Source organism: Pseudophryne corroboree, chromosome 1 (genome assembly GCF_028390025.1).
Source record: "Pseudophryne corroboree isolate aPseCor3 chromosome 1, aPseCor3.hap2, whole genome shotgun sequence".
Lineage (NCBI taxonomy): Eukaryota > Metazoa > Chordata > Amphibia > Anura > Myobatrachidae > Pseudophryne > Pseudophryne corroboree.
The window spans coordinates 1,073,068,718-1,073,092,022 of record NC_086444.1 but is presented as its reverse complement, the minus strand read 5'-3'; the positions used below and the strand labels follow the sequence as shown (position 1 = coordinate 1,073,092,022).

The 23,305-nt window shown below is 45.5% G+C and overlaps 1 protein-coding gene across 2 annotated transcripts in view; it reads right to left on the bottom strand.

Annotated features, from left to right (window-relative positions):
- Positions 1 to 23,305, bottom strand: part of GABRA2 (gamma-aminobutyric acid type A receptor subunit alpha2) — a 263,278-nt gene that overhangs the window by 168,977 nt on the left and 70,996 nt on the right. For both annotated transcript variants that reach the window (XM_063920978.1, XM_063920979.1), the window contains exon 4: positions 20,686 to 20,753. In XM_063920978.1, coding sequence (XP_063777048.1) covers positions 20,686 to 20,753 — 68 coding nt within the window. The remainder of the gene's footprint in view (positions 1 to 20,685; positions 20,754 to 23,305) is intronic.

The following is a 23,305-nucleotide window of genomic DNA, read 5'->3' as shown; positions in this document are numbered from 1 at the left end:
TCTTCATCACAAAGATTAGTGTCTGAACATTCCTCAACAAACAATTCATCAAAGATGTCTCTTCTATTGTCTCTAAACGTGGACATGACAGCAGCAATACTAAATCAAGGTGAACAATAGAACTACAGGTTTTAAATAATGAGATTGCAGGTCTCCGCACTACTTTAGATCCCCTGTTAGATTTAGAAGACGTAAAGGAAGCGGAGACAGAAATAGTGCGAAAACGAAATAAAGAAACAAGGGAAATTAAGGAAAGAAAGAAAAAGAAATACTTTAGGGATAAGAATCAGACGAAAAATCCTAAAGATATTATCACTACACCAATTAAAGCCAATCCCAAAGTAATCAATTACAGGAGAAATAGTTTTAGAGAACCTATATCTGAGGGACAAAATGAATGGCAGGAAGTAAAATATAGAGGGGGTAAAAGGATTAATTTTAATAAAACAGGGAGGCGAGATATACAGAATCATCCTAGAGAAAACTATAGGAGGACAAACTTTAGAAGGATGGAGAGGAGGGAAGAAGGTTCCTATCAAAGGGATAGATATGATCGGTATCATATGGATGATGATATCTCACAAGATAGGTGGAACCAAAGGGGTGCTAGACCCCAGAAAACCCATTTTTTAGATTGGGATCGATCACGAAGGAGGATGAATTAGCTAAAATTAACCCCCGGGACCCCCCAAAGAACTATAGGGAGGGGATAAAGAAGAACCCTAATAAGAGTAGAAAGAGGGGGAAAAGAGGGGGTGTAAAGAACAACAACAAAAAACCCATTAAAAAGAAAGTTGAAACTCCTAAGGTTAATACAGTAAAAATATTTAATTTAAGCAAAAAAGTACTTACAGTGGATGAAACGAAAGTACTTACTAGAGGGCTGAAATTTGCCCCTACTAGTCAGTTAGAGCCCTTTGGTTTCTACATAGACCTTCAAAAGTTCATACGCAAACTCACATTGAGGAGGTTCTTTACGGGTAAAAATAATGATGAGGTGGGTGATTCGGAAGCTCAACATGGTTCCCAATTCAAACCCAAATCATCTTTTTACCCCACGTTTGCCAAGGGGAGTTTTATAGACTGCTTTAGCAAACTGGTATTGGACGATGTTGAACAGACTCTGAGGAAAAAACGTAGAAAGTGCAATTTAACCAAAAAGGAATGGTCCGCTCTAAAATCTTTAAGGAATGATGACAGTATCATCATTAAACCCGCAGATAAGGGTGGAGGTCTAGTCTTGATGGATAAGGTGGATTACATAGCTGAGTTGGATCGCCAGCTCGGTGATGGGATCACTTATTCGAAAATCAGGGCAGACCCCACCCTTAAGATCAGTGAATCATTGTGTAGATGGACAACAGAAAGTTTAACGAAGGGTGTTATAACAAAGGATGAGTTCGATTTTATTAACATCGAGCATCCTACAATTCCTACTATTTATTGTCTGCCTAAGGTTCATAAAAACCCAGTCTGTCCTCCAGGTAGACCTATAGTGTCCGGGGTGAATAGTGTCACTTCCAATCTTTCAATGTTGTTAGACCACTATTTACAACCGTTGGTTAAGTGCACAAAATCTTACCTTAAGGACACAGGACAACTTCTAACCATATTGGATGATTTGCGATGGGAGGAGAACTATGTTTTAGCTAGTTCCGATGTATCCACCCTCTATACAATTATAGAGGAAGAAAAGGGCATCGAGGCTGTGTCCTATTTTTTGGAATTATCTGATTACTCTTCTGATCTAAAGACCTTTATTTTGGAGGGTATTAGGTTTATTTTAAGAAATAATTATTTCGTGTTTAACGGTAATTATTACCTTCAACGAGTGGGGACAGCAATGGGCACCAGGTTCGCCCCGAGTTATGCCAACCTCTTCATGGCCTATTGGGAGGAGAGGGCGATATGGCATGGAGAGCAGCTCGGGGCGGGCCTGGTGCTATGGCGTCGCTACATAGACGATATACTATTCGTCTGGAATGGTGATCTGAAAGCTCTGGATGGTTTTATTGAAGGACTTAACCATAATCCATTTAATATTAAGTTAACGACTACTACAAGTCAGAAGGAAATAATGTATCTGGACCTCTGCATCTATGTAACAAATGGGTCAATAAATATGAAACTATATCGCAAACCTACTGACTCTAATGGGTTTATTGAAAGAACCAGCCAACATCATGATCACTGGTTAGACGGCATCCCTTATAGTCAACTACTAAGGGTGAAACGGAATTGTACTGATACTAGTACTTGTAAGAGTCAAATGGGTGATTTATGTGAACGATTTATTGAGAAAGGTTATAGTGAAGAAAGTCTAACAAAAGCTCAGGAGAGAGTTAACACTCTAGATAGGAAAGATTTAATACAGGGAAATAATCAGAAGACACCTAGAGAGAATGATTTTAAGTGGTCTTTCATCACTGACTTCAATTCACAGTACAGGGAAATTGAGTCCATCATGAAAAAACACTGGATGGTGCTCACTAAGGATCCCGTTTTAGGTCCAATATTACCCTCTAAGCCCAAGTTTATTTACAGAAGGTCTAGATCTATTAGGGATAACTTAGTACGTAGTTCTATTGAAGTCCCTAAGAGAACTAGTATCAGAAGTACTGGATTTTATAGATGTGGTCTCTGCGCCATGTGCAAATGCACAAAAGGTGCGAGTAAGATTAAAGAATTTACAGTTGGTGAAAATACCTATCCCATCAAGAATTTCATTACATGCAATTCAAGCAATGTGATTTATGCGATGGAATGTGATTGCGGATTAATATATGTCGGAAAGACAAGTAGAAATTTAAAAACAAGACTATCCGAACACATCCGCAATGTAAAGAAGGGACTGGATACACATACGGTCTCAAAACATTTTAAATTGAAACACGCCTGTAAACCCTGTCATTTCAAGTCCTTTTGGGGTATTCAAACCATTAACCCCACTCCTCGTAATAAAGAAACTGACACTTTATTGGCGAAAACAGAAATGAAGTGGATATACAAATTAAAAACTTTAGTCCCCTCTGGGTTGAATAGCGACTTCGAACTAAAATGGTTTTTATGATTTTTAAATTTCTTCTTTTTAAACAATAATGATTTTTATAGTTTTTATATATAATGTTGTTATAAGTTACCCCTGATGTATTTATTTTTATATTTTGGGTGCTTGATGATCCTGTGTGGAGATGTATATCGGGACTGAGCTGTGAACTGATACGCAATGGAACGCATGCCGGGTTCCGCATACGTCACTTCCGGCAATGCGAGTTCCGCCCGATGGAACGCAAACGTCACTCCCTATATCACGGACATGCCAACTTCTCCACTGGTTCACTTCTCCACTCTATTCACTGCTTAGTACATCTCCCCCTTAGTTTGAAAAATGACAGGTTGGCTGTTGCTTTTTCTCTCTCAATTTATTACTCTCCAAGCGATGATGCATCTAGTCCTATGTATTTTTACATTTATTACATCTATATATTTGTATCTTAGTATAAAAATTTAAAAGTTAAGTTTTAGAATTTCTCATATTTTCATACAAAACAGTGCACCTAAAATAAGATTTTACTTACCGATAAATCTATTTCTCGTAGTCCGTAGTGGATGCTGGGACTCCGTAAGGACCATGGGGATATAGCGGCTCCGCAGGAGACAGGGCACAAAATAAAAGCTTAAGGATCAGGTGGTGTGCACTGGCTCCTCCCCCTATGACCCTCCTCCAAGCCTCAGTTAGGATACTGTGCCCGGACGAGCGTACACAATAAGGAAGGATATTGAATCCCGGGTAAGACTCATACCAGCCACACCAATCACACCGTACAACTTGTGATCTGAACCCAGTTAACAGTATGATAAACGCAAAGGAGCCTCTGAAAAGATGGCTCACAACAATAATAACCCGAATTTTTGTAACAATAACTATATACAAGTATTGCAGACAATCCGCACTAGGGATGGGCGCCCAGCATCCACTACGGACTACGAGAAATAGATTTATCGGTAAGTAAAATCTTATTTTCTCTGACGTCCTAGTGGATGCTGGGACTCCGTAAGGACCATGGGGATTATACCAAAGCTCCCAAACGGGCGGGAGAGTGCGGATGACTCTGCAGCACCGAATGAGAGAACTCCAGGTCCTCCTCAGCCAGGGTATCAAATTTGTAGAATTTAGCAAACGTGTTTGCCCCTGACCAAGTAGCTGCTCGGCAAAGTTGTAAAGCCGAGACCCCTCGGGCAGCCGCCCAAGATGAGCCCACCTTCCTTGTGGAATGGGCTTTTACTGATTTTGGCTGTGGCAATCCTACCACAGAATGTGCAAGCTGAATTGTACTACAAATCCAACGAGCAATCGTCTGCTTAGAAGCAGGAGCACCCAGCTTGTTGGGTGCATACAGGATAAACAGCGAGTCAGATTTTCTGACTCCAGCCGTCCTGGAAACATATATTTTCAAGGCCCTGACAACGTCAAGCAACTTAGAGTCCTCTAAGTCCCTGGTAGCCGCAGGTACCACAATAGGTTGGTTCATGTGAAATGCAGAAACCACCTTAGGTAGAAATTGAGGACGAGTCCTCAATTCCGCCCTGTCAGAATGAAATATCAAGTAAGGGCTTTTATATGATAAAGCCGCCAATTCTGACACACGCCTGGCTGAAGCCAAGGCTAACAGCATCGACACCTTCCATGTGAGATATTTTAAGTCCACAGTGGAAAGTGGTTCAAACCAATGTGACTTTAGAAAACTCAACCCCACATTGAGATCCCAAGGTGCCACTGGAGGCACAAAAGGAGGCTGTATGTGCAGCACCACTTTTACAAATGTCTGAACTTCAGGTACTGAAGCCAGTTCTTTCTGGAAGAAAATCGACAGGGCCGAAATTTGAACCTTAATGGACCCTAATTTTAGGCCCATAGACAGTCCTGTTTGCAGGAAATGAAGGAAACGACCCAGTTGAAATTCCTCTGTAGGGGCCTTCTTGGCCTCACACCACGCAACATATTTTCGCCAAAAGCGGTGATAATGTTTTGCGGTTACGTCCTTCCTGGCCTTGACCAGGGTAGGGATGACTTCTTCTGGAATGCCTTTTTCCCTCAGGATCCGGCGTTCAACCGCCATGCCGTCAAACGCAGCCGCGGTAAGTCTTGGAACAGACAAGGTCCCTGCAGTAGCAGGTCCTTTCTTAGAGGTAGAGGCCACGGTTCGTCCGTGAGCATCTCTTGAAGTTCGGGGTACCAAGTCCGTCTTGGCCAATCCGGAACCACGAGTATAGTTCTTACTCCTCTCCTTCTTATGATTCTCAGTACTTTTGGTATGAGAGGCAGAGGAGGGAACACATACACTGACTGGTACACCCACGGCATTACCAGAGCGTCCACTGCTATTGCCTGAGGGTCCCTTGACCTGGCGCAATATCTGTCCAGTTTTTTGTTTAGACGTGACGCCATCATGTCCACCTTTGGTTTTTCCCAACGGTTTACAATCAGGTGGAAGACTTCTGGGTGAAGTCCCCACTCTCCCGGGTGAAGGTCGTGTCTGCTGAGGAAGTCTGCTTCCCAGTTGTCCACTCCCGGAATGAATACTGCTGACAGTGCTATCACATGATTTTCCGCCCAGCGAAGAATCCTTGCAGCTTCTGCCATTGCCCTCCTGCTTCTCGTGCCGCCCTGTCTGTTTACGTGGGCGACTGACGTGATGTTGTCCGATTGGATCAACACCGCCTGACCCTGAAGCAGAGGTTTTGCTTGACTTAGGGCATTGTAAATGGCCCTTAGTTCCAGAATGTTTATATGAAGAGACGTTTCCAAGCTTGACCACAGGCCCTGGAAATTCCTTCCCTGTGTGACTGCTCCCCAGCCTCTCAGGCTGGCATCCGTGGTTACCAGGATCCAATCCTGAATGCCAAATCTGCGGCCCTCTAGTAGATGAGCACTCTGCAGCCACCACAGGAGAGACACCCTTGTCCTTGGCGACAGGGTTATCCGCTGATGCATCTGCAGATGCGATCCGGACCATTTGTCCAGTAGATCCCACTGAAATGTTCTTGCATGGAATCTTCCGAATGGAATCGCTTCGTAAGAAGCCACCATTTTCCCCAGGACCCTCGTGCACTGATGCACTGAGACCTGTCCTGGTTTTAGGAGGTTCCTGACTAGCTCGGATAACTCCCTGGCCTTCTCCTCCGGGAGAAACACCTTCTTCTGGACTGTGTCCAGAATCATTCCTAGGAACAGTAGACGTGTCGTTGGAATCAGCTGCGATTTTGGAATATTTAGAATCCACCCGTGCTGACGTAACACTACCTGAGATAGTGCTACTCCGACTTCTAACTGTTCCCTGGATCTTGCCCTTATCAGGAGATCGTCCAAGTAAGGGATAATTGAAATGCCTTTTCTTCGTAGAAGAATCATCATTTCGGCCATTACCTTGGTAAAGACCCGAGGTGCCGTGGACAATCCAAACGGCAGCGTCTGAAACTGATAATGACAGTTTAGTACTACAAACCTGAGGTACCCTTGGTGAGAAGGGTATATCGGGACGTGGAGATAAGCATCTTTGATGTCCAGAGACACCATATAGTCCCCTTCTTCCAGGTTCGCTATCACTGCTCTGAGTGACTCCATCTTGAATTTGAACCTTTTTATGTAAGTGTTCAAGGATTTCAGATTTAAAATTGGTCTCACCGAGCCGTCCGGCTTCGGTACCACAAACAGCGTGGAATAATACCCCTTTCCTTGTTGCAGGAGGGGTACCTTGATTATCACCTGCTGGGAATACAGCTTGTGAATGGCTTCTAGAACTGCCTCCCTGTCGGAGGGAGACTTTGGTAAAGCAGACTTCAGGAAACGATGAGGGGGAAACGCCTCGAATTCCAGTTTGTACCCCTGCGATACTACCTGTAGAATCCAGGGATCCACTTGCGAGTGAGCCCACTGCGCGTTGAAATTTTTGAGACGGGCCCCCACCATATCTGAGTCTGCTTGTAAAGCCCCAGCGTCATGCTGAAGACTTGGCAGAAGCAGGGGAGGGCTTCTGCTCTTGGGAAGCGGCTGCATGGTGCAGTCTTTTTCCTCTTCCTCTGCCCCGGGGCAGAAAGGAGTGGCCTTTTGCTCGCTTGTACTTATGGGAACGAAAGGACTGAGATTGAAAAGACGGTGTCTTTTTCTGCTGATGTGGAGTGACCTGGGGTAAAAAGGTGGATTTTCCAGCCGTTGCCGTGGCCACCAGGTCCGATAGACCAGCCCCAAATAACTCCTCCCCTTTATACGGCAATACTTCCATGTGCCGTTTGGAATCCGCATCCCCTGACCACTGTCGCGTCCACAACGCTCTTCTGGCAGAGATGGACATAGCACTTACTCTTGATGCCAGGGTGCAAATATCCCTCTGTGCATCACGCATATATAATAATGCATCCTTTAAATGTTCTATAGTTAACAAAATATTGTCCCTATCCAGGGTATCAATATTCTCAGTCAGGGAATCCGACCATGCGACTCCAGCACTGCACATCCAGGCTGAGGCGATTGCTGGTCGCAGTATAACACCAGTATGTGTGTATATACTTTTTAGGATATTTTCCAGCCTTCTATCAGCTGGTTCTTTGAGGGTAGCCGTATCAGGAGACGGTAACGCTACTTGTTTAGATAAACGTGTGAGCGCCTTATCTACCCTAGGGGGTGTTTCCCAACGCGCCCTAACCTCTGGCGGGAAAGGATATAATGCTAATAATTTTTTAGAAATTAGCTGTTTTTTATCGGGAGAAACCCACGCTTTTTCACACACCTCATTTATTTCCTCTGACTCAGGAAAAAATATTGGTAGTTTTTTCTCACCCCACATAATACCCTTCTTTGTGGTACTTGTAGTGTCAGAAAGGTTCAATGCCTCTTTCATTGCCGTGATCATGTAACGTGTGGCCCTACTGGACATTACGTTTGTCTCGTCACCGTCGACACTAGACTCAGTATCTGTGTCAGGGTCTGTGTCGACCCACTGAGGTAACGGGCGTTTTAGCGCCCCTGACGGTGTCTGAGACGCCTGGACAGGCACTAACTGATTTGCCGGCTGTCTCATGTCGTCAACAGTTTTTTGCAAATTGCTGACATTATCACTTAATTGTTTAAATACAATCATCCAGTCAGGTGTCGACTCCCTAGGGGGTGACATCACCAACGCAGGCAACTGCTCCGCCTCCACATAATTTTCCTCCTCATACATGTCGACACACGCGTACCGACACACAGCACACACACACCGGGAATGCTCTGATAGAGGACAGGACCCCACTTAGCCCTTTGGAGAGACAGAGGGAGAGTCTGCCAGCACACACCCAGCGCTATATATATATACAGGGATAACCTTATATAAGTGTTATTCCCTTATAGCTGCTGTTAATTATTGTTATTTGCTGCCAACAATGCCCCCCCTTCTCTTTTTTACCCTGATTCTGAAGCAGGACTGCAGGGGAGAGTCAGGGAGCCGTCCTTCCAGCGGAGCTGTGAGGGAAAATGGCGCTTGTGTGCTGAGGAGATAGGCTCCGCCCCTTCACGACGTCCTTATCTCCCGCTTTTTTGTGTAAAATGGCAGGGGATTAAAATACATCCATATAGCCCAGGAGCTATATGTGATGTATTCTGTTTTGCCACCTAAGGTATTCTGTTATATTGCGTCTCAGGGCGCTCCCCCCCCAGCGCCCTGCACCCTCAGTGACCGGAGTGTGAAGTGTGCTGAGAGCAATGGCGCACAGCTGCGGTGCTGTGCGCTACCTTAGTCTGAAGACAGGATGTCTTCTGCCGCCGATTTCACCGGACCTCTTCGTCTCTTCTGGCTCTGTAAGGGGGACGGCGGCGCGGCTCCGGTGACCCATCCAGGCTGAACCTGTGATCGTCCCTCTGGAGCTAGTGTCCAGTAGCCTAAGAAACCCGATCCACTCTGCACTCAGGTGAGTCCGTTTCTTCTCCCCTTAGTCCCACGATGCAGTGAGCCTGTTGCCAGCAGGACTCACTGAAAATAAAAAAACCTAACTAAACTTTTATTCTAAGCAGCTCAGGAGAGCCACCTAGATTGCACCCTTCTCGGCCGGGCACAAAAATCTAACTGAGGCTTGGAGGAGGGTCATAGGGGGAGGAGCCAGTGCACACCACCTGATCCTTAAGATTTTATTTTGTGCCCTGTCTCCTGCGGAGCCGCTATATCCCCATGGTCCTTACGGAGTCCCAGCATCCACTAGGACGTCAGAGAAAAGGGAATTTATTCAGCTGGACTGATCTTAGTCCTCCTGCACTACTACGTATATTGTACTTCTTCCATGGTGTACCTCCAACAGTCTGTCTATTACTACTAAAGGGCCCTACACATTTAATGATCCGCCGACGAGCTGCCCGACGGCGGATGCGGCCGACGGGCGACCCGGCGGCGGGGGTGCAGCGACGGGGGAGTGAAGTTCCTTCACTCCCCCGTTACCCGGCTCCATAGAAGTGCAGGCAAATATGGACAAGATTGTCCATATTGGCCTGCATGCACAGCCGACGGGGCACCAGTGATGAACGAGCGCGGGACCGCACATCGTTCATCGCTTGTGCCTCCACACTGAAAGATATGAACGGTATCTCGTTCATTAATGAACGAGATCGTTCCTATCTTTCAGTCACATCGACCAGTGTGTAGGGCCTATAAGACTTGTCTTACATATTGTGTAATTATTGGTTGGTTGGGCAAAACCATGTTGCACTGCAGGGGGGGCAGATGTGACATGTGCAGAGAGAGACAGATTTGTGTGGGGTGTGTTCAATCTGAAATCTAAATTGCAGTGTAAACATCAAGCAGCCAGTATTTGCCCTGCACAGAAACAATATAACCCACCCAAATCTAACTCAACTGTATTTATTCTCGGGGTGCACCTCTACTTGGTATACTGTACATAACACACATGATGGTTACCGTATGTCTCCTTAATGTGGATTGCTGTATGACCCTATTCTAACTACCCAGACTTGAACTGCTGTGCTCGTGGACTGTTTCCCTAATCCCTCCTTTTTCCTCAGTGAACCACTTATCTTATTTACATTATTTAAATGTTTGCTTATGCTATAGACCATCTACTGTATAATGTCAAATATTAATACTGTATTCCATATAGTATACAGTGTATATAAAGACCAATGTTCAGGGTGGTTACTAGTTCTTCTAATGCTCCTCCTGACTCTTGCACTTGCTCCAAGGTTCTGCAGAGTGGGAGATTGCGGATTGCATCTGGAAACCCCCCCTCTAGAAATACTGCGTTTGCCACTAAGGAAGGAGTGACGAAACAGCTGTCGGGATATGCTGCTACACTAAATCAGGGTTAAGAGCACTGCTCCCCTAGCTGATTGTAATCCCTTTTTTATTAAGGATATGCTGTAAGTATAAATGGGTCTTTTTATCCTATGCTGCTGTGATAACCCCATGTGATTGGGATGATTTTTACACTGGTATTTATGGTGACACCAAATGTTTGGATAAAGTTGTGCTGGTCTTAACTTTGTTCAAGACACACAAGTGGACTGTTTGGATTTTTTCTATATATAAATATATGTAAAAAAAAATAAGATTTTACTCACCGGTAAATCTATTTCTCGTAGTCCGTAGTGGATGCTGGGGACTCCGTAAGGACCATGGGGAATAGACGGGCTCCGCAGGAGACTGGGCACTCTAAAAAATATTTAGTACTACTGGTGTGCACTGGCTCCTCCCTCTATGCCCCTCCTCCAGACCTCAGTTAAGGAAACTGTGCCCGGAAGAGCTGACATTACAAGGAAAGGATTTTGGAATCCAGGGTAAGACTCATACCAGCCACACCAATCACACCGTATAACTTGTGATAACATACCCAGTCAACAGTATGAACAACAACAGAGCATCAGACAAACCTGATGCAACCATAACATAACCCTTATGTAAGCAATAACTATATACCAGTATTGCAAAAGAAGTCCGCACTTGGGACGGGCGCCCAGCATCCACTACGGACTACGATAAATAGATTTACCGGTGAGTTAAATCTTATTTTCTCTAACGTCCTAGTGGATGCTGGGGACTCCGTAAGGACCATGGGGATTATACCAAAGCTCCCAAATGGGCGGGAGAGTGCGGATGACTCTGCAGCACCGAATGAGCAAACACAAGGTCCTCCTCAGCCAGGGTATCAAACTTGTAGAACTTTGCAAAAGTGTTTGAACCCGACCAAGTAGCTGCTCGGCAAAGTTGTAATGCCGAGATCCCTCGGGCAGCCGCCCAAGAAGAGCCCACCTTCCTTGTGGAATGGGCATTTACTGATGTTGGAGGCGGCAAGCCAGCCGCAGAATGAGCCTGCTGAATCGTGTTACAGATCCCGCAAGCAATAGTTTGCTTTGAAGCAGGAGCACCCAGCTTGTTGGATGCATACAGGATAAACAGCGAGTCAGGTTTCCTGACTCCAGCCGATCTGGCTACATAAATCTTCAAAGCCCTGACTACATCTAGTAACTTGGAATCCTCCAAGTCACGAGTAGCCGCAGGCACCACAATAGGTTGGTTCACATGAAAAGATGACACCACCTTTGGCAGAAATTGCGGATGAGTCCGTAATTCTGCCCTGTCCCTATGGAAAACCAGATAGGGGCTTTTACATGACAAAGCCGCCAATTTTTGACCACTTTCCACGTGAGATATTTTAACTCTGCGGTCTTAAGAGGCTCAAACCAGTGAGATTTCAGGAAACTCAACACCACGTTAAGATCCCAAGGTGCCACTGGTGGCACAAAAAAGGGGCTGAATATGCAGCACTCCCTTTACAAACGTCTGAACTTCAGGTAGAGAAGCTAGTTTTTGTATGAAGAAAATGGATCGGGCCGAAATCTGGACCTTAATGGACCCCAATTCTAGGCCCAAAGTCACTCCCGACTGTAGGAAGTGAAGGAAACGGCCCAGCTGGACTTCCTCTGTAGAGGCATTCCTGGCCTCACACCCAGCAACATATTTTCGCCGTATACGGTAATAATGTTTAGCCGTCACGTCCTTCCTAGCCCTTATCAGCGTAGGAATAACCTCATCCGGAATCCCTCTTTTCTACTAGGATCCGGCGTCCAACCACCATGCCGTCAAACGCAGCTGCGGTAAGTTTTGGAACATACAAGGTCCCTGCTGCAACAGATCCTGCCCTAGAGGCAGAGGCCATGGGTCCTCTGTGAGCATTTCTTGCAGCACTGTATACCAAGTCCTTCCTGGCCAATCCGGAACAATGAGTATTGTTCTCACTCCTCTTTTCCTTATTATTCTCAGCACCTTGGGTAAGAGAGGAAAAGGAGGAAACACATAAACCGACTGGAACATCCACGGTGTCACTGGTGCGTCTACAGCTATCGCCTGAGAGTCTTTTGACCTGGCGCAATACCTCTGTAGCTTTTTGTTGAGGCGGGATGCCATCATGTTCCCCTGTGGCAGTTCCCACCGACCTACAAGCTGCGCGAAGACTTCTTGATGAAGTCCCCACTCTCCCGGGTGGAGGTCGTGCCTGCTGAGGAAGTCTGCTTCCCAGTTGTCCACTCCCGGAATGAACACTGCTGACAGTGCGCTTACGTGATTCTCCACCCAGCGAAGAATTCTGGTGGCTTCTACCATCGCCACCCTGCTTCTTGTGCCGCCTAGGCGGTTTACATGAGCCACTGCGGTGATATCGTCTGACTGAATCAGAACCGGTTGGTCGCGAAGCAGGGTCTCCGCTTGACTTAGGGCGTTGTATATGGCCCTTAGTTCCAGGAAATTGATGTGAAGGCAAGTTTCCTGCCTTGACCACAGCCCTTGGAAATTTCTTCCCTGTGTGACTGCCCCCCACCCTCGGAGGCTTGCATCCGTGGTCACCAGGACTTAGTCCTGAATGCCGAATCTGCGACCTTCGAGAACGTGAGCACTCTGCAGCCACCACAAGAGAGACACCCTGGCTCTGGGGGATAGGGTGATTTAACCGATGCATCTGAAGATGTGATCCGGACCACTTGTCCAGTAAGTCCCATTGGAAGGTCCTCGTATGGAACCTGCCTAAGGGAATGGCCTCGTATGATGCCACCCTCCTTCCCAGGACCCGAGTGCAGTGATGCACTGACACCTGTTTTGGTTTTAATAGATTCCTGACCAGTGTCACGAGCTCCTGAGCTCTCTCTATCGGGAGATAAACCCTTTTCTGGTCTGTGTCTAAGATCATGCCTAGGAGAGGCAGATGAGCTGTAAGAACCAACTGCGACTTTGGAATATATAGAATCCAGCCGTGTTGCCGTTACACTTCCAGGGAAAGTGATACGCTGTTCAGCAACTGCTCTCTTGATCTCGCTTTTATGAGGAGATCGTCCAAGTACGTGATAATAGTGACACCCTGCTTCCGCAGGAGCACCATCATTTCCGCCATTACCTTGGTGAATATTCTCAAGGCCGTGGAGAGACCAAACGGCAACGTCTGAAATTGGTAATGACAATCCCGTACCGCAATTCTGAGGTACGCCTGATGAGGTGGATAAATGGGGACATGAAGGTATGCATCCTTTATGTCCCGAGTCACCATAAAATCTCCCCCTTTCCGGCTTGCAATAACCGCTCTTAGCGATTCCATCTTGAACTTGAACCTTTTCAGGTATATGTTCAGGGATTTTAAATTCAATATGGGTCCGACCGAACCGTCTGGTTTCGGGACTACAACATGGGCGAATAATAACCAGGGATCTAACAGGGAGTGAACCCACTTGTGGCTGAACTTACGAAGGCGTGCCCCCACCGGGCCTAGCTCCGCCTGTGGAGCCCCAGCGACATGCGGTGGATCTTTGTAGAGGCCGGGGAGGACTCCTGTTCCTGGGAACTAGCTGTGTTGTGCAGCTTCTTTCCTCTGCCCCCGCCTCTGGCAAGAAAGCATGCACCTCGGACTTTCTTGTTTCTTTATTCGAAAGGCTGCATTTGATAATGTCGTGCTTTCCTAGGCTGTGCAGGAATATAAGGCAAAATATCAGAATTACCAGCTATAGCTGTGGAGACCAGGTCCGAGAACCCTTCTCCACACAATCCTCAGCCTTCCATATGCCTCTTAAGTCGGCATCATCTGTCCATTGCACATTCTACAGGACACGTCAAGCAGAAATCGACATAGCTTTGACTCTAGGACCCAGTATACTCATGTCTCTTTGAGCATGTTTTATATATATATATCTATCTCTTAAGACAGCATCTTTAATATATATATATCTCTATATGCTCTATTTGAAGACAGTTCCCCCACAAGGCCCTTTGGAGAGACAGAGAGAGAGTATGCCAGCACACACCCCAGCGCTATATGACCCAGGAATCACACAGTAATTTAGTGTTAACCCAGTAGCTGCTGTATATATTGTTTTTACGCCAAATTTATGTGCCCCCCCTCTCTTTTTCACCCTCTCTATCGTGCTTCTGCAGGGGAGAGCCTGGGGAGCTTCCTCTCAGCGGAGCTGTGGAGAGAAAATGGCGCTGGTGAATGCTGAGGAAGAAGGACCCGCCCCCTCAGCGGCGGGCTTCTCCCGCGATTTTGTGTAAAATTAATGGCGGGGGCTCATGCATATAACAGTGTCCAACTGTATATATGCTGCTTTTTGCCAGGAGGTAATCAATTGCTGCCCAGGGCGCCCCCCCCTGTGCCCTGCACCCTACAGTGACCGGAGTGTGTGGGCGCAATGGCGCACAGCTGCAGTGCTGTGCGCTACCTCATATGAAGACAGGAGTCTTCTGCCGCCGATTTTGACGTCTTCTTGCTTCAACTCGCCGGCTTCTGACTTCTGGCTCTGCGAGGGGGACGGCGGCGCGGCTCCGGGAACGGACGACAAGGTCAGGTCCTGTGTTCGATCCCTCTGGAGCTAATGGTGTCCAGTAGCCTAAGAAGCGCAACCTAGCCGCAGTTAGTAGGTTTGTTTCTCTCCCCTCAGTCCCACGTAGCAGAGAGTCTGTTGCCAGCAGAAGCTCTCTGAAAATAAAAAACCTAACTAAAATACTTTCTTATTAGCAAGCTTAGGAGAGCTCACTAAAAGCACCCAGCTCTGTCCGGGCACAGATTCTAACTGAGGTCTGGAGGAGGGGCATAGAGGGAGGAGCCAGTGCACACCAGTAGTACTAAATCTTTCTTAGAGTGCCCAGTCTCCTGCGGAGCCCGTCTATTCCCCATGGTCCTTACGGAGTCCCCAGCATCCACTAGGACGTTAGAGAAATAAATATATACAGGTTGAGTATCCCTTATCCAAAATGCTTGGGACCAGAGGTATTTTGGATATCGGATTTTTCCATATTATGGAATAATTAGATACCATAATGAGATATCATGGTGATGGGACTTAAATCTAAGCACAGAATGCATTTATGTTACATATACACCTTATACACACAGCCTGAAGGTAATTTTAGCCAATATTTCTTATAACTTTGTGCATTAAACAAAGTGTGTGTACATTCACACAATTCATTTATGTTTCATATACACCTTATATACACAGTCTGAAGGTCATTTAATACAATATTATTAATAACTTTGTGTATTAAACAAAGTTTGTGTACATTGAGCCATCAAAAAACAAAGGTTTCACTATCTCACTCTCACTCAAAAAAGTCCGTATTTTGGAATATTCCGTATTTTGGAATATTTGGATATGGGATACTCAACCTGTATATATAAAATATATATATATGTATATATATATATATATATATATATATATACACACTGCTAAAAAAAATAAAGGGAACACTAAAATAACAGATCCTAGATCTGAATGAATTAAATATTCTTATTAAATACTTTGTTCTTTACATAGTTGAATGTGCTGACAACAAAATCACACAAAAATTATCAATGGAAATCAAATTTATTAACCCATGGAGGTCTGGATTTGGAGTCACCCTCAAAATTAAAGTGGAAAAACACACTACAGGCAGATCCAACTTTGATGTAATGTCCTTAAAACAAGTCAAAATGAGGCTCAGTAGTGTGTGTGGCCTCCATGTGCCTGTATGATGTCCCTACAACCCACACAAGTGGCTCAGGTAGTGCAGCTCATCCAGGATAGCACATCAATTGCGAGCTGTGGCAAGAAGGTTTGCTGTGTCTGTCAGCGTACTGTCCAGAGCATGGAGGCGCTACCAGGAGACAGGCCAGTACATCAGGAGACGTGGAGGAGGCCGTAGGAGGGCAACAACCCAGCAGCAGGACCGCTACCTCTGCCTTTGTGCAAGGAGGAACAGGAGGAGCACTGCCAGAGCCCTGCTAAATGACCTCCAGCAAGCCACAAATGTGCATGTGTCTACTCAAACGATCAGAAACAGACTCCATGAGGGTGGTATGAGGGCCCGACGCACACAGGTGGGGGTTGTGCTTACAGCCCAACACCGTGCAGGACGTTTGGCATTTGCAAGAGAACACCAAGATTGGCAAATTCGCCACTGACGCCCTGTGCTCTTCACAGATGAAAGCAGGTTCTCACTGAGCACATGTGACAGACGTGACAGAGTCTGGAGACGCCAAGGAGAACGTTCTGCTGCCTGCAACATCCTCCAGCATTACCGGTTTGGCAGTGGGTCAGTAATGGTGTGGGGTGGCATTTCTTTGGGGGGCCGCACAGCCCTCCATGTGCTCGCCAGAGGTAGCCTGACTGCCATTAGGTACCGAGATGAGATCCTCAGACCCCTTGTGAGACCATATGCTGGTGCGGTTGGCCCTGGGTTCCTCCTAATGCAAGACAATCCTAGACCTCATGTGGCTGGAGTGTGTCAGCAGTTCCTGCAAGACGAAGGCATTGATGCTATGGACTGGCCCGTCCGTTCCCCAGACCTGAATCCAATTGAGCACATCTGGGACATCATGTCTCGCTCAATCCACCAATGCCACGTTGCACCACAGACTGTCCAGGAGTTGGCAGATGCTTTAGTCCAGATCTGGGAGGAGATCCCTCAGGAGACCATCCGCCACCTCATCAGGAGTATGCCCAGGCATTGTAGGGAGGTCATACAGGCACGAGGAGGCCACAGACACTACTGAGCCTCATTTTGACTTGTTTTAAGGACATTACATCAAAGTTGGATCAGCCTGTAGTGTGTTTTTCCACTTTAATTTTGAGGGTGACTCCAAATCCAGACCTCCATGGGTTAATAAATTTGATTTCCATTGATAATTTTTGTGTGATTTTGTTGTCAGCACATTCAACTATGTAAAGAACAAAGTATTTAATAATAATATTTCATTCATTCAGATCTAGGATGTGTTATTTTAGTGTTCCCTTTATTTTTTTGAGCAGTGTATATATATATATATATATATATACAGTGGTCAAAGTGGGGAGGTATACGGCGGTATGGTATACCGCCACTTCTTCCACTGACCCGGAAATGAAAGTGCAGCAGGAGGCGAGGGAAGTGGCCATCCTGCTGCACATTGTGCTTCCGTCCCTGATCGGTGGCCCACAGCTGTGTAGAGCGCTGTACTAGCTCACAGCCGCTCACCGCCGCCAGCCGCCCACCGCCGCCAGCACTGGCGTAACTACCATACGTGCAGGGGATGCGGCTGCTATGGAGCCCAAGATGCCTGGAGGGCCCACCGCTCCCCTGCACCCAATCATGCAGCATTACAGTGGAGATCGCAGGCCAAACTGGCTGATGCGGTACTGAGCGTTCTGCTGAGATGTCTGTAAGCGGAGGTATGGACATCCCAGGAGGGCAGCACCGTAGCAGCAGATACTGTAGTTGCACAAGTGAGTCCCGATCTGAGTCCCCCATGACCGCGCATTTGGCTGCTTTATTAGAGTGCTACAGGGGGGAGAGATGGTGGGAAGGTGCCGTTTCTGCTGCTCTGAGGAGGGTAGGAAGTTTTATATGAAGGATGCTTTATGCTGCCTGGTGCAGGGTGTGTACTGATGGGGGTGAGGGGGAGATCTGCTGTTTGCTCTTTATGCTTGCTAATAGTGGCAGGCTCAATGCTGCTAGTTCTGGGAGTGCTGGCAGGCTGACTGACAGCAAGCAGCCAGTGATTAAATAAAAAAAATAAAAAAATCTCCAGAGGGGCATGTGCCTTGGTGCCCCTTCTAAATCCGCCACTGTACTGTATACAAATGTAAATGTTGGTGTAATGGACACCTTGGTGTCCGCCCTGCCCTGTCCTCCACTCCCGTACTTCTCCCGATCCACGGTGCTCTTGCGAAGCACACGGGGTCCCTTTCAAAATTTTGCTATGGGGCCCATAAAGGTCTAGTTACGCCCCTGGCCGCCAGCCCCTCACTGCTCACCTCCGCCAGCCGCCCGCCGCCAGCCGCTCACCCACAAAAAAATGGCGGTCAGAGCGACCTTACCGCACCAAGGTGGTCATTCCGAGTTGTTCGCTCGCAAGCTGCTTTTAGCAGCTTTGCACACGCTAAGCCGCCGCCTACTGGGAGTGAATCTTAGCTTATCAAAATTGCGAACGAAAGATTAGCAAAATTGCGAATAGACACTTCTTAGCAGTTTCTGAGTAGCTTCAAACTTACTCGGCATCTGCGATCAGTTCAGTGCTTGTCGTTCCTGGTTTGACGTCATAAACACACATAGCGTTCGCCCAGACACTCCTCCGTTTCTCCAGCCACTCCCGCGTTTTTCCCAGAAACTGTAGTGTTTTTTCACACACTCCCATAAAACGGCCTGTTTCCGCCCAGAAACACCCACTTCCTGTCAATCACACTACGATCACCAGAACGAAGAAAAAACCTCGTAATGCCGTGAGTAAAATTCCTAACTGCATAGCAAATTTACTTGGCGCAGTCGCAGTGCGAACATTGCGCATGCGCAGTTAGCGGAAATTCGCTGCGATGCGAAGAAAAATACAGAGCGAACAACTCGGAATGACCCCCCAAGTCAGGTAATGTTCCCCTGCTGTCACCTTCTCTCCCTGTCGTTACTGTCCCTGTCCCTACTGTCTCTCTCTCTCTCTCTCTCCCTGCTGTCATTGTTGTCACTCTCTCTCTCCCTGATGTCACTGTCATCACTGTCGTCACTCTCTCTCTCCCTGCTGTCACTGTCGTCACTCTCTCTCTCCCTGTCGTTACTCTCTCCCTGTCGTCACTCTCTCCCTCCCTGTCGTCACTCTCTCTCTCCCTGTCCCTACTGTCACTCTAGCTGTCCCTGCTGTCACAATTTCGGCTAATTCAGTGTGCTATAATGTGAATTTCGGCTCATTCAGTGTGCTATAATGTGAATTTCGGCTCATTCAGTGTGCTATAATGTGAATTTTGGCTCATTCAGTGTGCTATAATGTGAATTTTGGCTCATTCAGTGTGCTATAATGTGAATTTTGGCTCATCCTGTGTGCTATACTGTGAATTTCATCTCATTCAGTGTGCTATAATGTGAATTTCGGGCTCATTCAGTGTGCTATAATGTGAATTTCGGCTCATTCAGTGTGCTATAATGTGAATTTCGGCTCATTCAGTGTGCTATAATGTGAATTTCGGCTCATTCAGTGTGCTATAATGTGAATTTCGGCCCATTCAGTGTGCTATAATGTGAATTTCGGCTCATTCAGTGTGCTATAATGTGAATTTCGGCTCATTCAGTGTGCTATAATGTGAATTTCGGCTCATTCAGTGTGCTATAATGTGAATGTCGGCCCATTCAGTGTGCTATAATGTGAATTTCGGCTCATTCAGTGTGCTATAATGTGAATTTCGGCTCATTCGGTGTGCTATAATGTGAATTTCGGCTGGTACAGTGTGCTATAATGTGAATTTCAGCTCGTACCGTGTGCTAAATGGTGAAAGGGGCACCAGTACTAGATAGTATAAGGGGTTCTACTACACTGGACATGCCCCCCCCCTTTTGGGTGACCACGCCCCAATTGCTTCCTTGACTTTTCCATACCTACACTTCAAAATTTCCACTTCGACCACTGTATATATTATATATATATATATATATATATATATATTTATATATCCATGCACACACACATATATACATACATACACACACACACCCACAGAACCCCCCCTGACTAAATCGTGCGTTTGCCCCTGGCCTCCAAGTTCCGGAGGTGCGGGAATTTTTGTGGGAGTCTGCCCATTTCTTTTTAAAAGCAGCAATCATTTATAAGGCAAAACCAACCCTAACTCCCACTCCTCCTACACCTAACCTCCCCCCTGGCCCTAACCCACCCGCTATACTTACGGTCGGGATGCCGGCTGTCAGGAATTCGGAGTCAGCATTCTAAAAGGTGTCAGGATTCCGGCACTGGTTTTCCGACTGGTGGGATCCCGACATCCGGCATCTCAACCGCATCCCGATTCTATTATATAAACAGTACATTCTCTATCATATCACACCATGCCTCGAACAGGAGAGAGGATCATTTCTCTTGACCACAGGCGATAGTCAGTGATCCACTGAACCAAGTGGATCCCTGGACACAGATAAATAATATTCTGTACATATGTTTAAATATGCAATTTGGTAGATAAACTGGCTAAACATGTACAGTGTATTTGCAAGGTTCACTTTTGCATGTTCAAATATGACTTGTTGCTGTCTAGTTCACTGTGTGTTTAAAATAATTTAAATTAAATTAAATTTAAATTTAGTCTGCAGCAGTAGGGACCATATTTTTTGCTTCTGGCAAAAAATGTACAAATAGAGAAACACCATGCCTTACCATATCTGTGTCAGAGACAGGTCCAAAGCTTGTCACATAGATATCCGTATGGACTTCTGTAATTCGGTCTAGAATTGAAGAAGAAATGAAATGTAAATCTCTGCAGAGACAGATGCTAATCAACAGATTTTTGCAGCATACACCTGATGTTACACATGACATGTGCGTACTGTTTGTTCATTTTATTAACATTGCAGCAGTTAAGTTTCTGTACGGAATAAGTTTATTTCCCAACGGTTGCACACAACCAACAGAATCTATAAATTATCATTGAACTGTAACATCGACAAGAAGAGTAATGGACAAGTGAGCTGTGAATCTGTCAACCAAGAGGCTTTATCTCCCAATCCTATCCATATAAAGCCAGTACAGTAAAACCTCTACAGCTTACATTTCAAATGGCAAGAAGGCACTAAATGCAAAAAAAATCTTATGGCACATACAAATTCTAACATTCTTACTAGTCTAAAACACAAGAAATGTAGCCTGGCGCTAATGTTGTGATCCAGAAAACCAATTATCTTAGTCAATTACCAAATCTTATTTGTTAAGTGGCAGTGGAATATTGACTTGGGGTGAGAAGTCAAAAAAGTCACCAGAATACACCTGGTGCATACAATTAGAAAACTAAACAACCTTCCCCCTGAACTATGAAATCTAGGACACGGTATGGCAAGAACTCAAATAATTCCAACTACTATAATTAAATAATATATTTTAATAAAAAAGTTATTATTGACCAGTCACAATACCAAAAAAAAATCACACATTTCAAAATTGTTATAAAAAACGCTCTATAGCACCTTAGATTTAATTATTTTAGGAGGTGGATCCTAAATAGCTGTGTGCACACAAAAAATTGATAAAAACTATTTTTTTCCCAAAAAAATCTTTGAAAAAGCCCCTATAATAGGAGCAAAACGCGTCAGTCAACACACTAACTTACATTATAATCAATGGATTATAATGTAAGTTAGTGATCCTGGTTCCATGTCTATACTCCCAATACTACCCTGTGGCCCACCAGTACTACATTAATGAAACTTGTGAAATCTGATCTTCCCAGCGTGTCCTCTTTCTGGCTATGTGCACCTGTGAATTGCCATGCTGATTAGCTTAATGACGGAACTCCAACTTACGTATGCCTCCAAAAGCCTCTGATGCCAGAATGCATACAGTTTCCCTTCATGTTACAAGACCAGGCAATCTATTAAGGGAACTGATCAGCCAAAAAATGAGGCAGATAAAAACATTTGAGCAAAACAAGAGTGTCTAACCTCAGGTGGTGTCATCACTGGGACCTAAAGAGGAGGACGTGCATATAGCTATGTCCTACTCACAGTGGAGCTGATTCACAGTTGCATGCAACACTGCCGCACTGCATGCAGGATCTATTTTCCAAGATCTATGCAGCTGCACTAGGCTTATACATCCGCTTGTGAAAGTAGCCCTCATTATTATCGGCTTACATTTGCAGTAGCCCTATTCCTTATGCAAGCGATCAGTCTGAAATCAGATGTGTCTCTTTGTACGCTCAACTCTGAATAGCCCACAATTCTGCCTATATGCCAACGGCATGCCCTTGCAACACGTGTTCTACATGTGAATGCCCCTTTGGCACCCCTTTATGGCTGCTCAAAGTTGGATGCATGCACTGTGCAAAAAATATCACAAGATCTTTCTGCAAAATGGCCTTTTGTTCACTCTGAATCATGTCCCACGAGTACAGAATTCCATTTATCTTAGAGCAAGGCTGGACAAAACCTGGGTGCCGTGTCACCAAGGGCGTAGCTACAATAGGTGCAGGAGGTGCATCTGCTCCAGGAAATTGTGCTGTGTGGGATCCATTGGTATAGCTAAGCCTCTGCATGTCACCATGGTATCTCAATAATAGAATTGCTAACCAGATCATGTACAATGTGTATAGACAGGCTCTACTGCAATGCAGTGACTGGGAGCAGCAACTACAACTGGTTCCTGGTAAGTAGAGCTTGCAGGCAAAACATTATTTTTTGCTACTAGCGTGGCCAGAGCTGTCTTGTATTTACCTGAATCTCTGATGATCAGGATTTCCCTGTCTGAGACTGAACAGCACAGCAGATAATAATACTGTACATGGGAGTTGGACCTAATAGGATGAATTGCAGAAGTTTATCACAGACTGGAATGTTGTGCTGTGAGGGACACAACCCGCTCTAATTTGCTATTATTATTATTATTATTATTATTATTATTATTACTGTTGTTGATTTTTAAGTAGTTAGAGTGCGCCGTACAACTGAACATACATGAAACAGGTACATACAGGGCCCTTGCACCTCTTTGCCTGTTATTACATAGTCTTGTCTTATGACTGTTTTGCACCCAATTATAAAGTGCAACGACTACAGTATGCTGACACTGCATAAGTGGAATATATACATATTAAAGCAGCATGTTTAAGGTTATACTGCTGACACCGTTAAAATGCTTTAAGTAGCATTTTAACCTTGTTGACATCATGGTGCAGCATAGTGCAGCCAACAGAAAAAGTGCTGACAATATCACTGCCGACATAATGAATGCATCTTGCGTAAGTAAATATTAATATGTAAAATAAATACAGGGTACACAAAATAAA